Below are 16,884 nucleotides of genomic sequence, written 5' to 3' on the forward strand. Positions count from 1 at the left end.
ACATTCTTCCCATTGACTTCCAATGTAACGGGCATTCTTCGTTGGTGTCAGTGGAAGAAATAGTGCCTTATTGTTTGTGTCGATGGAATGGATAGTGCCCGACTGTTGGTGTCAATTGAAAAGTTTGTGCCCCATAATTGGTGTCAGTGGAAGGAAAAGTGCCCCATTCTTTTTTTTTTAACAGAAAGGATTGCCCCATTCTGGATGTCAATGGAAGGATAGTGCTCCATTGTTGGTGTCAGTGGAAGGAATACGCACCATTGTTTGTGCCAATGGAATGGATAGTGCGCCACTGTTGGTGTCAATTGAAAGGATTGTGCCCCATAATTGGTGCCAGTGGAAGGAATAGTGCCCCGTTGTTGGTGTCGGGGGCGGTAATTATGCCCCATCGTTGGGGCCAGTAAGAGAAATAGTTTATAATTGGGAGGAATGGTGCTCCAAGGGCCAGATCAAGGCAAGCAAAGGGCCACATCCGGCCCTCAGCCATAGTTTGGAGACCACTGATTTAGGGTAAAGCTCAATATGGATTATACCATAACCATACATATCTTCATTATCTTACTGCTCTGAACTGATAAGAAAGCTAATTGATTTGTCTGGTACTAAACTTTTCCTCTCCTGTAATCTACTGATTGTTAAAATAAACCCAATCATTAAACCATGCCATTTTATTGTCATTTCAAGAGGTCTTTGTAATCAGATTAATTCTGCAGCTTATTTTAAAATGATATCTGGCCTTGTTCAGGTACTTCCTGTTTAGGGTGACAACTCTCTATCTCCCAAATGTGCTTCTGTGTTGTCACCCTATCCCATGGGCTTCCTATGGAACCTACAACTGGTCGCATCAATACACTGGGGTGGATTCAGGTACGAATTGCGCCCTCTTACAGAGGCGCAGCGTACCGTTTTAACGCTGCGCCTCCATAAATTACGTGCGCTACGCTTCATTCATGAAGCAGTAGCTACGTAATTTGCGCGGGCGCTCCTTAAAAATGCCCGGCGTAAGGACGCGTAATTTAAATGATTCCGTAGGGGGCGTGGATCATTTAAATTAGGCGTGTTCCCGCGCCGAACGTAGTGCGCATGCTCCGTCGGGAGACTTTCCCGACGTGCATTGCGGCAAATGACGTCGCAAGGACGTCATTTGCTTCAACGTGAACGTAAATGGCGTCCAGCGCCATTCACAAATCAGTTACGCAAACATAGCGACACGGGAACGACGGGTATACTTAGCATTGGCTGCCCCTGCTAATAGCAGGAGCAACCTTACGCGGAACCTGACGAACGTAAACGACGTAAACTGCGTACGTAGGGCGCGTGTGCGGTTGTGAATCGGCGTTAGTATGCATACTCTACGCTGACAACTACGGGAACGCCACCTAGCGGCCAGCGTAAGAATGCAGCCTACGATACGACGGCATAAGAGCCTTATGCCAGTCATATCTTAGGCTGCAGTCGGCGTATCGAGCTCTCTGAATCAGGAGCAGTCGATACGCCGGCGCAACTAAGCAATTGCGCTGCGTAACTATGGTTACGCAGACGCAATTGCTTTCTGAATCTACCCAGTGTACATATGACCTATTATTGTTGCCATTAGGAAATGCCATGCAGCCATCACTGGAGTGTATGTAGATAGGAAATGGTTGCACAAAGGATGCAGGCGATGCAAAAAAAGTAGGAATCTGACTCAATGGCAGGATCAGAAGGTATTATTTTAATGAAAGCTGCAGATTTAAAAAAATAAAAATAAAACAAAAATAGATTTTTGAAATTACATTAACAAGCTAATATGAAATTTTGTGATTTGTCTTACACCTATTTTCAGGGTTTGTTTACATGAGCAGCTAGGGGGCGATAAAAGCAGGTGGTTGAGCCATGGTTGTGGCTGTGATGTTTTGCAAAAATCAAAGAGCATGTCTCAAATATGTGGCCTCCCCACCTCCTGTCAAACGCCCTCGAAAAAATCAATCCACTGTGAATCGTTTTTAATGGGGGCAACAATAATAGCTGCACATGTGAATGAGCCCTAAAGCTGAACTCTGGGATAATCAAATATTCTTCCCTGAATCTTGGGATGCTTTGTGTATTTCCTCCAGATCTGTGCAGTAATCAGTAATAAGACTTTTCCTTCCTGTAGTAAAGACCGCTCACTGCTGCTCTCTCTCCTTGTGCAGAGTGACTGGTCTTGACTCCACCCCTCCTGTAGTTTTCTGTGGAGGGTGGGGCCTACTGAGCCCCTCCCACAGCTCTGCGCTCTGCACAGGGCTATGTACAGCACAGTGATGACATCACTGCTGCTTTACAAGGAAATTACAGTGTTTTCAAAAGGGATCTGATGCAAACAAAGTGGATTTACATCCGTTGCAGCTAAGGAATACAGAGGGGGGGGGGGGTGGATAATTATTTAAACCCCAGCAGATTTTGTAAGTTTGCCCACTAACAAAGAAATTAGGGGGTCTATCATTTTTATCATAGGTGTATTTTAAATGAAGGAGACAGAATATCAACCAAAAAGACACATGGTACAAATGTTATAAATTAAGTTGCAGTTCAGGGAGTAAAATAAGTATTTGATCCCCAAGCAAAACGTAACTTGGTACTTGGTGGAGAAACCCTGGTTGGCGATCACAGAGGTAATACGTTTCTTGTAGTTGGTGATCAGGTTTCCACACATCTCAGGAGGGATTTTTTTAAAAGTGGTGAGATCACCCATAGGTTTACTATGGCCCATCTAATGTCAATGCTGCCTCCTCTGACCTGAAGCCAACACTTTAGCTGACACAGAGGGGCCATTGCCCCTGGATTTCCTCCTTGACTCAACTCTTGTTGGGAACAACCACAAATTGCAATAACCACCAAGAACCTCCTCCACTTAAAACAAATTAGAAAGCTTTCATGGTGCTGTGGGCTTCATTCACAGAACCAGATCGCATGTGGTATTTAGGTGTTTTTCCAAATACCACATGCGATCCTGAAAATATCAATTCACTCGTGCTTTGCAGATCTTGCTTAAATCCTTAAGGTTACTTGGCTGTCGCTTGGCAACTCAAAGATTAGGCTCCCTCAATACATTTTCTATAGGATTAAGGTCTGGAGACTGGCTGGGCCACTCCATGACCTGTGCTTCTTCTTGAGCCACTCCTTTGTTACCTTGCCGGTATGTTTTGGGTCATTGTCATGCTGAAAAAAAACATTTACAACCCATCTTTAGTGTTCTGGGTGAGGGAAGAAGGTTCTCATCCAAGATTTTACAATACTTGGCCCTGTCCATTGGCCTCTCAATGCGGCAAAGTCGGCCTGTACCTTTAGCAGAGAAACAGCCCCAAAGCATCATGTTTGATCATGTGTTTGACTGTAGGGATGGTGTTCTTAGGGTCATAGTCAGCATTTTCCTTTCTCCATACACGGCAAGTTGAGTTAATGCCAAAGAGCTTAATTTTGGTCTCATCTAACCACAGCACTTTCTCTTAATCCTTCTCTGAAACATTTAGTTGCTACTTGGCAAACTTTGGGCCCGTACATGTGCCTTCTGAAGGAGGGGGACCTTGCGGGAGCTGCAGGATTTCAATCCATAGCGGTGTATTGTGTAACCAATGGTTTGTTTGGCAACTGTGGTCGAAAACTGCCTTGAGATCATTCACAATCTCCCCCCGTGTAGTTCTGGGCGGATCCCTCACTTTTCTCGTGATCATCCTCACCCCATGAGGCAAAATCTTGCATTGAGCTCCAGACCGAGGACTATTGATGGTTACTTTGTATTCTTCCATTTGTGAATAATCGCTCCAACAGTTGTCTCCTTCTCATCAAGCGTCTTGCTGATGGTCTTGTAGCCCATTCCAGCCTTGTGCAGGTCTACAATCATGTCCCCGATGTCCTTTGACAGCTCTTTGGTCTTGCCAATAATGGTGAGGGTTGAATGGAAGAAAGACATTCTGTGGACAGGTGTCTTTTATACACATAACGAGTTGTCGTTAGGAGGACCTTCTTAACATCCTTTTAGCTGCCAATCAACGTTGATTTTTCATACATGATATGTTTATATCTTTCAGTTGTATATGCTTTCAGGTGTAATTTTACACTTGGATATTTTTGGCGCTGTCTTTGTTTTGTCTGTCATTAAATTGACAGCACTAATCTGTGTACCACATGAGCACATACTATAGACAGTCTGTGGGAGCCAGGATTAGGGAATCAAATACCATATATACTTGAGTATAAGCCAAGTTTTTCAGCACATTTTTTGTGTGCTGAAAATGCCCTCCTCGGCTTATTCTCGAGTCACCTTTTTGCACCTGATCTCACGGACTTTGGGGACCCGATATCACTCTTCCTCTACAAGTGTGCAACGTTTGTTGGCCGGGGGGGACCTATGGTCGGGGAGCACCGATTTTTCAAAGCCGGTCACCCCTTCCATAGACTCCCATGTTAAATGGTAATTTCTCCTGTGATTTTGGGGACCCGGTACCGGCCGCTCGTGGGTCCCCTGGACCCGGAACTTGGCACACATGTAGCCCTATTTCTATGTATTTCTATGCACACATGTAGCCCAACAAAGTTTGTTGTCTGGGGGACCTACAGCTGGGGAGCACCGATTTTTCAAAGCTGGGCACCCCTTCCATAGACTGCTATGTTATATGTCAGTCTAGTCATGGACACAGTGAGGCATGGGCACGGTGAGGCATGGGCACGGTGAGGCATGGGCATGGTGAGGCATGGGCACAGTGAGGCATGGACACAGTGAGACATGCACATGGACACAGTGAGGCAAAGTGAGGCACAGTGAGGCATGTAGATGGACACCCAAGGCTTATACTCGAGTCAATACGTTTTGCAATTCTTTTGTGGTAAAATTAGGTGCCTCAGCTTATACTCGAACAATGCTGTATCTTGGCCTAGGCCAACAAGGCCCAGGCCTAGGGTGGCACTTTGCAGGGGGGCAGCATGAAAAGAGTCCCCACCGGCTTGCCAGTCTTATGAGGTGGTCTTGTCTAGTGGTCTTTGTCTAGTGCCCCCATAAAGCGGCTGCACTGTTGCCGGTATGATAGGAATGGTGCAGACACAAGGGACACTGACATGGTCACCTATACCTGGCAGGTAGGTAGTAGGACTCTCTCTGCAATCCTTTGCTTGTGTCAGTTGTACATATTAGGAATTAGGAATCTTAATTTTATTTCTGTTGATTGCTGATGAGAAAAATTAACAGATGGATTTATTTGTTAATGCCCCCAATCCTTCTTTTGCTCACTGCCTGGACCACTTGCCTTCATCACCGTGCTACATGTTTTCTGTTGCACCCCTGACATGTTATATCCTCTTAGTCATCCATAAATTTAGGAAAAATTTGTGCTTAAAGTAGAACTATAGGCAAAACTTTTCTTTCCATTGTGGATTGAGTAAGGGATGGTTATAGCCCCTGTTTGCCATCCGTTCATTTATCTTTATTTCCTGCCCCATAGCCAAACAGGAAGTGAGGGGAAATCTTTGCAGATTAAGGGACCCCCCCCAAGGCCCTCCGAACTAGTGTGCCCATTGGAAAATTTCAGGGCAGGTCTTAAACAGGAATGGGTGTGACCTTAACAGGAAGGGGTGTGACCTTAACAGGAAGGGGTGGGTCATATTTAAATAGGGTTTGCACGAGTTTAGTCAGGCCTAGGGCAGCACAAAACCTAAATACACCACTGTACTCGAGTATATACGGTACTTATTTCACTGAACTGCAACTCAATTTATAAAATTTGTATAATGTGTTTTTTTCTGGATTTTAGTTGATATTCTGTCTCATTTACACCTATGACAACAATTATAGACCCGTCATTTCTTTGTAAGAGTGCAAACCTACAAAATCTGCAGGGGATCAAATGCAAATAATTATTTTCGCCACTGTATACTTATATAAAAGTTTTTTTGTGCCCAGAGTTCAGTTTTAAAATGTTGCTTTTTTTATGTTACTAAAAGTCTTACCAAATGAAAAATTTCTCATCTTTCCTACTGCAAAAATTTTCAATAACATTTGTGTTCTGGTATCGCAGAAAAAGGTGAAACGCCAGATGTGGACAGTGGAGAAAATGACTTCTGGACAAGTATTCCATTTTCCTAGAAGGATATCCCTTGCTTGTGCAGCTTATACACTGTGCTGTTTGCTTAACTGCTTTGCTGCTAGACAAACACGTTTTGGGAAGTTTGTTTTATTTTTTGTGAACGGTGGTAGACCGGTGTATGGTCAGTCGTGTATATTTGTTACTCTATGAAGGTTTGCATAAGCACTCTGCCTTATTTGTTCTTGAAGAATGTTCTTCTGCATAAGACATGCAATGTTTAAAAGGTCTAATTACAAAGTTTGTACATGTTTTGTATATACTGTATGTACACGTGTTCACTGAAGCTTTGAATGTTTGTTTAAAGTGGACCTTTTATTGCCTTTACAAGTCTGCATGAATACATTTCCGACATGTCACAGTATACAGCAACAGTATAATTTTTAATATATAGAATTTTCAGGAAAAGATGCACCTTTTATCATTTAAAACCATTGAGTTTCAGTAAGTGACTATGCCTAGACTGAGATGATGTCATCAACCTGCTGCAGGCAGGATGAAGCACTTCCTAAGTCTCCTCTCCCCCAGTGATCCGACAGCACATTGTAACTCTTAGGCCGCGTACACACGATCAGTCTAAACCGATGAAAACGGACTGAAGGACCGACCGTGTGTGGGCCCCATCGGTCAGTTATCCTTCGGTCCAAAAATTTAGAACTTGCTTTAAAATTCAACCGATGGACGCCTAACCGATAGGTCAAAACCGATGGTTAGTACGCAAAAGCATCGGTTAAAAACCCGTGCATGCTCAGAATCAAGTCGACGCATGCTTGGAAGCATTGAACTTCATTTTTCTCTGCACGTCGTTGTGTTTTACGTCACCGCGTTGGACTCGATCGTTTTTTTAACTGATGGTGTGTAGGCACATCAGACCATCAGTCAGCTTCATCAGACCGTTCTCATCGGATGGACTGATCGTGTGTACAGGGCTTTAGCCAGACAAATGTGGAAGTCTACAGAAAAGACTGATCTGTGTCAGACATTTTGTAACCATGTGGGGAGGTGACGAAACACATAAAAGCGGAGCCGTGTGATGTCATGCTACCCAGAAATAACTGGGCCAACTGGCCTGTGAGGTGATGCCGAAGTCTTAGCCTTTAAGTGGAGCTCCACCCAAAAGGGGAAGCTCCACTTGTTTGCTTCCTCTTCCCCTTCGGTGCCACATTTGGCACCTTTCAAGGGGGGCACATACCTGTTTTTGATAGGTACCCGTCCCCACTTCCGGGAGACCTCGCCACGGACCTCGCCACAGGAAGTTCGACCCCCCCTCCTCCTTCCCTTGCTGTTGGGCCATTTAGAAAACGCAGCGCACTTGGCGCATGGCTTCACTGCCGGTTTCCCTTACAACTAATGGTGGCTGCAGAACCTGAGAGGCGATTGAAAAATCAGGCTTGGGTGACAACATTGCAGGACCCCTGGACAGGTACTTGTCCTAATATTAAAAATCAGCTGCTACAATATTTGTAGCTTCTGACCTTAAATTTTTGGAGGGGGAGCTGGAGCTCCGCTTTAAGGGGGCAATATATTTGTAAATTGTAATGCGGTTTTATGGTGGTGCACCATTTATGTGAGTTTTTCTATTAATTTAATAAAGTGCCAAATTTTAAAAGATAAAGGGCTCCATTCACAAAGTGGTATCTTACCGCATCCAAGTATGCGGCAAGATACAGTTTTCAAAAAGATTTTTGCCATTCACTAAAAAAAACGCTACTAAAATAAGGAATGCAGTATTTTACTGCCGTCGGTAGCTGTCGTCCTTACCACAGGCTCTAAATAGCCAGTTGTTAAGGAGCAGGTGGCTGCCGACATCATTAACAGCCAGTAACTGTCATTGTTGTTAAGGAGTGAGCGGCCATCTTGTCCTTAAGAACCGATGAGTCGTGATCTAGGACATTTCCGGCCCCTTCTCCTTTCTCCCGCTGCCTTCTGGGATAGACAGAGGTCCCAGAAGATGGCAGGACCATACAGAAAGTGCAGCGCGACTCGTGCATGCGCAGTAGGAAACCGGCTGTGAAGTTTGAAGGCTTCACTGCCGGTTTCCCTTCTTGGGCCAGAACCTGCACCCGAAGCCAAAGGACGAGTCAGCTCGGGTGCTGACATTGCGGGATCCCTGGAGAGGAAGGTGTCCTTTATATTACAGCAGCTACAGTATTTGTAGGAAAAAAACTACAGACTGGACCTCCTCTTGATGGATATGAAGCTAATTTCTCTAAAATAAAGGTATTTTATTTGTGAGAAGTAGATGATGACTCCGGATAATTCCTGAACAAAGATGGAACCGTCTTTCTGGAAAGATAAAGCAGATAAGGGTATTGTCAGGGAAGAGCCACATTGACACATTACTTAAATTGCTGCATTAACATGAAAACGATATCTGATGATAGGTCCACTTTAAACTTGCTGCGATGTGGGTTTGATCGTTTGCTTTATATTGCTTTTATCAGTGCAGCACTACAAGCGTTAAAATAATCTACATTTACATTTTATTATCTCAGCAAGACCACCTACAGAACAACCCAAAGTCACAACTGCAGAAGACGCAGTGACTACAAGTAAGTGTTTTTTTTTTTTTCTGTTCTATAACAATATTTATTGGCAGAATTTTCTCAAAGTAGGCCAAATCTTTTATGGCAGTTATAAATACTGAGCTCAGGCAATAGACAGGTCAGCCCTTTCGTGGGCGCTTACATTGGGGTGACAATTTTGCTTTGACAGGGAGAAAATACAAGTGAATAAGAGCACAAATAACTATGCATTAGTGTTAAAGATGTCCTATTATAACACCTTTGGTGAACCTGTGCTTTGCCAGTGCAGATCGAAGCAAGTAACTTCAATTCCAGCACCTCATTTGTTTTTTTTTTGTTTGTTTTTTACCTTACTTTTGTTTTTCTGCTAATTGGTTTGCCCATGTAAAGCAGCCTGTATAAGCTCCACGTTGCTGATGTAGCACCCTCCTAGGTAGGTGCTAGAGAGAGAGTATAGTTTTAAGGTTTCCCTGCCTACCAGGGAGGCTATTTGGTACATTTAGATGATCTCTGCCTATCAGGGAGCAGTAATCAATTGATGGGGTCTGCCAACGCTGTATCTTGGCCTAGGCCAACAAGGCCCGGGGCAGCACTTTGCAGGGGGGCAGCACGAAAAGAGTCCCTGCTGGGTGCAGCGCGAGTCTTATGAGGTAGACTGGGCTACAAGACAAATCGGTCCGGTGCCCCCATAGAGTAATGGATGGTTATAGCCCCTGTTATTTTATTTTTTTTGCCATCTGTTAATTTCCCTTCATTTCCTGCCCCATAGCCAGACAGGAAGTAAGAGGAAATCTCTGCAGATAAATGGAATCCCCCCCCCCCCGCAAGGCCCTCAGAAGTAGTGTCCCCACTGAAAAATTTCAGGGCAGGTCTTAAGCAGGAAGGGGTGTGACCTTGACAGGAAGGGGTGGATCATATTTAAATTAGGGGTTGCACGAGTTTAGTCAGGCCTAGGGCAGCACAAACCTAAATACACCACTGGGGTCTGCTCATTGTACTCAGATGCTGCTTATGTTGTCTGCCTGTTTCACACTGGTCCAATAGGATAAGGCATATTAGATAAGAAACTTGACAAATGGAAGCATAGGCATAGTTACAGCTATGGCCATTGTCAGAAGAAGGTCCTGCAAGGCATGCTTAGTGACTGTATATATGCCTAGGGCACATGTGCTCTTGGTCTTTGGCTGGAGAGAGGGGTCCTGGAGGGGGCTTCTGCCCCTCCTCTGTACAGGCTGCCATGCTGCCTCAGGTGGTCGACCTGAGGGCCAGGACTACAGAAGCTGCAACCCAGATGTCCTGTAAAGCTGACTAGGAGGGAGAGGCATCTAGAAGGATTTGTTCCTGGCTACTGTGAGTACAGACCTGCGTCTAGGGGCCTGTTCTGTTAAGGTCATCCCTTCAGGCTAGTGGAGACAGTGGACGTGTGTCAGCCTACTGGTTAATGTCCTAAAGAAAAGTGGTGTATTGAGTCTGCTGCCAGAGCAAGCAAAGGACGTATCCTCCCACACAGCTATAGTGTGGTCCAGCAGGAAATCTGCTATCTGATTCAATTTACTGGGGTCAAGTGAGAGTTGTCCTCATCTAATCATAGTTCCAGTTGGAGTATCCCACTAATCCCTTCTCCTACCCAAGTTCTACCAGTAAATACTAGGGTTGTCCAGATACCGATACCAGTATCGGTATCGGGACCGATACCGAGTATTTGCGGGAGTACTCGTACTCGCGCAAATACCCCCGATACCTAAATAGAATACTTTCCCCCCCCCCGCCGCTACCGCCGCATCGCGCCGCCGCATCGAGGGACATGGCTAGAGGGACATTGCTGCATATGTGAGGGACATGGCTAGAGGGACATTGCTGCATATGTGAGGGACATGGCTGCATATGTAAGGGACATGGCTAGAGGGACATGGCTGCATATGTGAGGGACATGGCTAGAGGGACATTGTTGCATATGTGAGGGACATGGCTAGAGGGACATTGCTGCATATGTGAGGGACATGGCTAGAGGGACATTGCTGCATATGTGAGGGACATGGCTAGAGGGACATTGCTGCATATGTGAGGGACATGGCTAGAGGGACATGGCTGCATATGTGAGGGACATGGCTGCATATGTGAGGGACATGGCTAGAGGGACATGGCTGCATATGTGGGGGACATGGCTGCATATGGGAGGGACATGGCTGCATTTGGGGACACATTTAAAAAAAGTATCGGTATTCGGTATCGGCAACTACTTGAAAAAAAGTATCGGTACTTGTACTCGGTCCTAAAAAAGTGGTATCGGGACAACCCTAGTAAATACCAAAAAAAAAAACAAATACCCTAGACTGACCATTGGATAACGAGCAGAAGAATGTGCGGGTAATAGTGTGAAATTACCCAAGTGTCGGGCCGCAGGATAATCAATGGGAAGACGATACTCAGCAACCCCATGGGGGCAGTGCAACACTACCATAAGAAGATTACTTTCTGCTGTCTTCGGGTCAGCAGGATCCTTTGCCTGCCGACTTCATCCACATGAAACAGATGCAATAAACGGAAGAGGAATACAAGGAGGAAGATTGCTGGGGTGCTGGCTAGGGTGACCACATTTTGCAGGTCTGTCCCGGGCACATTCATTCCAGGACAATACAGTGTCCCGTAATGAAACTGACACCCCCCCCCCGGGCCAATCTGATGCCCCCAAAAAAGGCCGCCACATCTCCGCTTTACTCACTGACAGTGCTTGTCCTGCCCGGGAAAGCCTGGAGGAGCACAATCCCGCCCCCTGCTTGTGATGGGAGAAATCATAAATCCTGCATCATGTGTCCAATCACTGTGCTGTGATTTGTTACAGTACAATCTGATTTTTGGGAAGGGAGGGTGTCCCTGAATGGTAGTTTGGAAATGTGGTCACCCTAGTGCTGGCAGTGAAGGGGTTGAGAAAATAGGGCTTCAAGGGGGGATGTTTCACTTTTCCCAAACCCTGGGAACTGTACATAGATGTAGTGAGATTGTTGAGGACTGTGTTGTCTGAGGACTCTGGCAGTTTTTGAAGAATGAGGTTTTTAATGCCCAAATGCCTGCACAAAGGCTTCAGATCACCAAAGACAGGGACCACTATAAAAACTTCCAATGTTTCCACAGTTGCACCTCAACGGCCACATTTGTGGCATATGTCTGTTCCAGTGCCTAAGCACTATAAAGGTGCAAAATTATGTTTTCCACAGCTGGAACCCAGCTGCCAGCATTATTTTCTTTTTTTTTTATATACATTCTTTATAAGAATAGTTTTCACAGAATTAGGGACATATGTGTGTAAAGAAAAAACAATGAGCATATCGTTGTCAAACAAATACATAAAACTAGGGTTGTCCCGATACCACTTTTTTAGGACCGAGTACAAGTACCGATACTTTTTTTCAAGTAGTCGCCGATACCGAATACCGATACTTTTTTTAAATGTGTCCCCAAATGCAGCCATGTCCCTCACATATGCAGCCATGTCCCTCTAGCCATGTCCCTCACATATGCAGCCATGTCCCTCTAGCCATGTCCCTCACATATGCAGCAATGTCCCTCTAGCCATGTCCCTCACATATGCAGCAATGTCCCTCTAGCCATGTCCCTCACATATGCAGCCATGTCCCTCTAGCCATGTCCCTCACATATGCAGCCATGTCCCTCACATATGCAGCAATGTCCCTCTAGCCATGTCCCTCACATATGCAGCCATGTCCCTCTAGCCATGTCCCTCACATATGCAGCCATGTCCCTTACATATGCAGCAATGTCCCTCTAGCCATGTCCCTCACATATGCAGCAATGTCCCTCTAGCCATGTCCCTCGATGCGGCGGCAGCGGCGGGGGGGGGAAAGGGGGGGGAAAGTATTCTATTTAGGTATCGGGGGTATTTGCGCGAGTACGAGTACTCCCGCAAATACTCGGTATCGGTCCCGATACTGGTATCGGTATCTGGACAACCCTACATAAAACAATATAAAAAGTAATGCCTTGTACACACAATAGGAATTTCTGATGAAAACAGTCTGATGGAATTTCTTCATCAGAAAATCCTATCGTGTGTGGGCCCATAGGATTTTTTTCCATCAGAGTAAAAAAATAGAACATGTTTTAAATTTTTCTGATGGAATAAAATCCTATGGGAAATTCTGATCGTCTGTGTGGAACTCCGTTGGAGAAAATTACAACGCATGCTCAGAATCAAGTCGACGCATGCTCGGAAGCATTAAACCTTATTTTTCTCGGCTCGTCGTAGTATTTTACGTCACCACGTTTTGTACGGTCGGAATTTTGTCTGGCAGGGTGTATGCAAGAATGATAGAAGACAGCTTGATCGGAATTCTGATGAAAAATTCCATCAGCTTTTAGTCCATCAGAAATTCCTATTGTGTGTACAAGGCATTAGTCTAATTTAAAAAAAGTCATGGTGAGTCAATGAGGTAACAGTATAGACAAAGGTTATCTACCCAAAGATTTGTGAAGGTGTATCGAACATAATTTTTTGTAATTGGTAGAGATGGAAAAGTCCAACCAAAGAGACCAAGTTTTTATGAAATCATTCTAAAGCCATGTACACACGATCGGTTTGTCCAATGAAAACAGACCGATGGACTGTTTTCATCGGTCAAACCAATCATGTGTGGGCCCCATCGTTTTTTTTCCATCGGTGGAAAAACAATAGAACATGTTTTCAAATTTTCCTATGGATAAAAAAAGATAGAAAAATCCGATCGTCTGTGTGGAACTCCATCGGACAAAAATTCCCGCATTCTCAGAATCAAGTCGACGCATGCTTGGAAGCATTGAACTTCATTTTTTTCGGCTCGCCGTAGTGTTGTACGTCACCGCGTTTTGGCACGATCGGATTTTTGACTGATGATGTGTAGGCAAGACTGATGAAAGTCAGCTTCATTGGATATCCAACGAAAAAATCAGTCGGATCAGATTCCATCAGATATCCGATCGTGTGTACCTTTAAGAGAGCGAGTTAAACCTTCCATTTGTCTGATGTCCTCTATGCGGAGATGCCATTGTCGAATTGTGTGTTTTATATGATTTGATTGAAAAGTCATTATGCTAGAAAAGGAAAAAAACCTGGGTCTCGAGGTTTAATATGGTCTGGTAATGCCGCGTACACACAATCGGAAATTCTGACAAGAAAAGTCCGATGTGAGCTTTTGGTCGGAAATTCCGACCGTGTGTAGGAATTTTTCTGTCTGAATTTCCACCAAGAAAAATTTAAGAGCTGGTTCTCAAATTTTCCGACGGGAAAAGTTCTTGTCGGAAATTCCGATTGTCTGTATGCAATTCCGATGCGCAAATAAACACGCATGCTCGGAATCAAGTCGACGCTTGCTTGGAAGTATTGAACTTCATTTTTCTCGGCTCGTCGTAGTGTTGTACGTCACTGCGTTCTTGATGGTCGGAATTTTGTGTGACCGCGCGTATGCAACACAAGTTTGAGACAAAATTCCGTCTGAAAAAAATCCATGGTTTTCTTGTCGGAATTTCCGATCGTGTGTATGAAGTGTATGAACTTCGGTCCATCTTACCACATGGTCAGCTGTGACCAATCACAGCTGATCATCGCATGAACCAGGAAGTTCCGGTAAACGGCTGATGGGTGGGCGGTGGCTCTCCTTGTCAGAGGGGGATCTGCGCTGATAATCAGCACATTGATTATGAGTGCAGCCCCCATCAGAGGTGCCCATCAGCTACCAATCAGTGCCCATCACCTGCCAGCCTGTGCCCCACAAAGAATGCCTGCCAGTGCCCACAGCAGTGCCAATCAGTGCCCCATCAGTAATGCCTGTCAGTGCCCTTCAGATGCCACTCAGTAATGCCTGTCAGTAGCTCCTCATCAGTGCTGTCTATCCAGTGCGACCTATAAGTGCCCATCAGTGCCGCATGTCAGTGCCCATCACCTCTGCTGTATTTATTTTTTGCACTATAAACAAAAAAAGACTGACAATTTTGAAGAAAATCATTGCCCATCATTTTTTTTTTCAAAATTGTCGGTCTTTTTGGTTTATAGTGCAAAAAATAAATACAGCAGAGGTGATCAAATACCACCAAAAGAAAGCTCTATTTGTGGGAAGAAATTATAAAAATTCTGTTTGGGTACATTGTTGCATGACCACGCAATTGTCATTCAAAATGCGACAGCGCTGAAAGCTGAAAATTGTCCTGGACAGGAAGGGGGTAAAGTGCCTGGTATTAAAGTGGTTAAAGAAGATATCTGCGTTATCTCTTCCTCTTAAATTGCGGCCTAACTAAGTTGCTTACATACTGTCCAGCTACTGTACAATATGTATGGTTATTGTCTCCAAAATAATACACTCTGTTTATTTGAAAATAAAACAAGGGTATGTAATGCAAATTCCCATCAAAAGTCACAAATAATAACAAGTGGGGCTATAAAGAGATAAAAAAAAGTGTGAGACTTCAGTTGGTCTTTAACACTGTTGCTTTCTAAGTGCACTAAATGAGGATACACTATGTTTTATTTGTATATCACCATAGAAGTCCTTATTACTACCAAACCTGATGTGAGGGTTAGTACATCTGGAGAAGAAACTTTCACAGAGGACAATGTTTCTAGCAGTGATGAGCATGAGGAAATAATTACCACAAAGATCCCACACGTTGTAACAGGTATAAATGCTTGCATGTGTGTGGCAATGGCTTTTTATTCAGCTTTTTTGTGCTTCTTCTGGGAATTTACAACCTCAAATGCACGATTCCACCCATCTGCGATGTACAATAACAGAGGTGTTACTAGAACCTACCATCTGAGCCCCAGCCTTCTAGTTATGGGAGGGCATCCATTCTCCCAGAACCCTGCCTCCCGCTTGCCCTCCTTTGGACACAGCTGATCCCAGATCATGGTAAAGGGCCATTAACAGCATCCCTTTACCATGTAATCAACTGTAAAAACTTGCCGGTTTTTGGCAGTCCTTTCCTCCCACGCTGCGTCTGTGTGAGGAAAAGAGATTCGGTAACTGGCAAGACTGTGTCAGTACATTGTTTACACTGATAATCGAGGCACTGATCATCAGTGTAGCCCCATCGGTGCCTATCTGTGCTCATCTATACTGCTTATCAGTGTCCATTAGTACCACCTCTCAGTGCTCATCCATGCCACCTATCAGTGCAGCCTATCAGTACTCATCAATGCTGCCCATCAGTGTCACCTATCAGTGCCCATAAATGCCACCTATCAGTGCTCATCAATGCCACCTATTAATTCCCATCAGTACAGGCTATCAGTGCCCATTAGTGCCGCCTATCAGTGCCTCTTCAGCAGGACACTGAGCTGAAAGTGTCTCTCTCATACAGCCCAGAGCCTGCACTTAGTTTCCCCTCCCTCCCCCCTCGCACAGATGGGAGAGGAGAGCGCTGATCTGCTGCTGACCAAATTCAACTGCTTAGCTTCCCACTTACCATAGTGCACACAGGAGGAGAGGGGTAGGAGGAGAAAGAGCAGATCGGCTCTCTCCTCTCCCATCCATGTAAGGGAGGAGGAAATGTGTCAGTGAATGCTCTGGGCTGTATGAGAGAGATGCTCTCAGCTAAGGGCCCTGCAGCCAGCAACCCAGCTAGAGCCCCCTGACAGTGTCGGAACACCAGGGCCCGACCACAACTGCTACCTTTTCGACCCTGGTAGTTTCGCCACTGCACAATAAAGTGGAACTGTCAGCAACTCTACAAGTCTACATGAAATATACTTTTTTCCAATCTGTTACGAATAAAAAGCCATTCTTGAGCTCCAGTAAGCAACTTTGCCTAGGCCAAGGTGGTGTCATTAGTCTACCACAGGCCACAGAATGTCCATCCACCTAGGAAGAATGTCTGTCTACCTATGGAGCTGGTTTTATTAACTCCTTAGGTAGAACTAGGCTCTAGAATGTTTGCCTACCCAGATGTCCATATACCTAGGAAGAATGTTCGTCTACTTAAGGAGCTGGTCTCCCTAGCACTAATCTCCAGAATTCCTAGCTACCTAGGTAGAACTAAACTTCAGAATGTCTGTCATCTAATGCTGGAAGTATTATTTAAAGTTGACCTTTCAGTTTGCAAGTCTACATGAATAAATACATAACATGAAAATGCTTCACCTGAAAAAAAATACCTAAAACACGACAATGCTCCAATTTTTGTCTTTGAAAAGCCATCTTTGAACGCCAGTCACTGACTTCGACTAGTTTGAGATGGTGCCATGAGTCTGCTGCAGGCAGGAGCTAACATCTTGTGTG

The 16,884-nt window shown here is 44.8% G+C and overlaps 1 protein-coding gene across 8 annotated transcripts in view; it reads left to right on the plus strand.

Annotated features, from left to right (window-relative positions):
• The window catches only part of VSIG4 (V-set and immunoglobulin domain containing 4), an 81,279-nt gene that overhangs the window by 25,573 nt on the left and 38,822 nt on the right, over nt 1-16,884 (plus strand). For 5 of the 8 annotated variants that reach the window (XM_040322917.1, XM_040322918.1, XM_040322925.1 and 2 more), the window contains exons 4-6: nt 6,030-6,080; nt 8,591-8,647; nt 15,152-15,283. In XM_040322917.1, the coding sequence (XP_040178851.1) occupies nt 6,030-6,080; nt 8,591-8,647; nt 15,152-15,283 (240 nt within the window). The remainder of the gene's footprint in view (nt 1-6,029; nt 6,081-8,590; nt 8,648-15,151; nt 15,284-16,884) is intronic. The other 3 variants (XM_040322920.1, XM_040322922.1, XM_040322921.1) reach the window with 2 other exon arrangements.

Source organism: Rana temporaria, chromosome 9 (genome assembly GCF_905171775.1).
Source record: "Rana temporaria chromosome 9, aRanTem1.1, whole genome shotgun sequence".
In the NCBI taxonomy this organism is placed as follows: domain Eukaryota; kingdom Metazoa; phylum Chordata; class Amphibia; order Anura; family Ranidae; genus Rana; species Rana temporaria.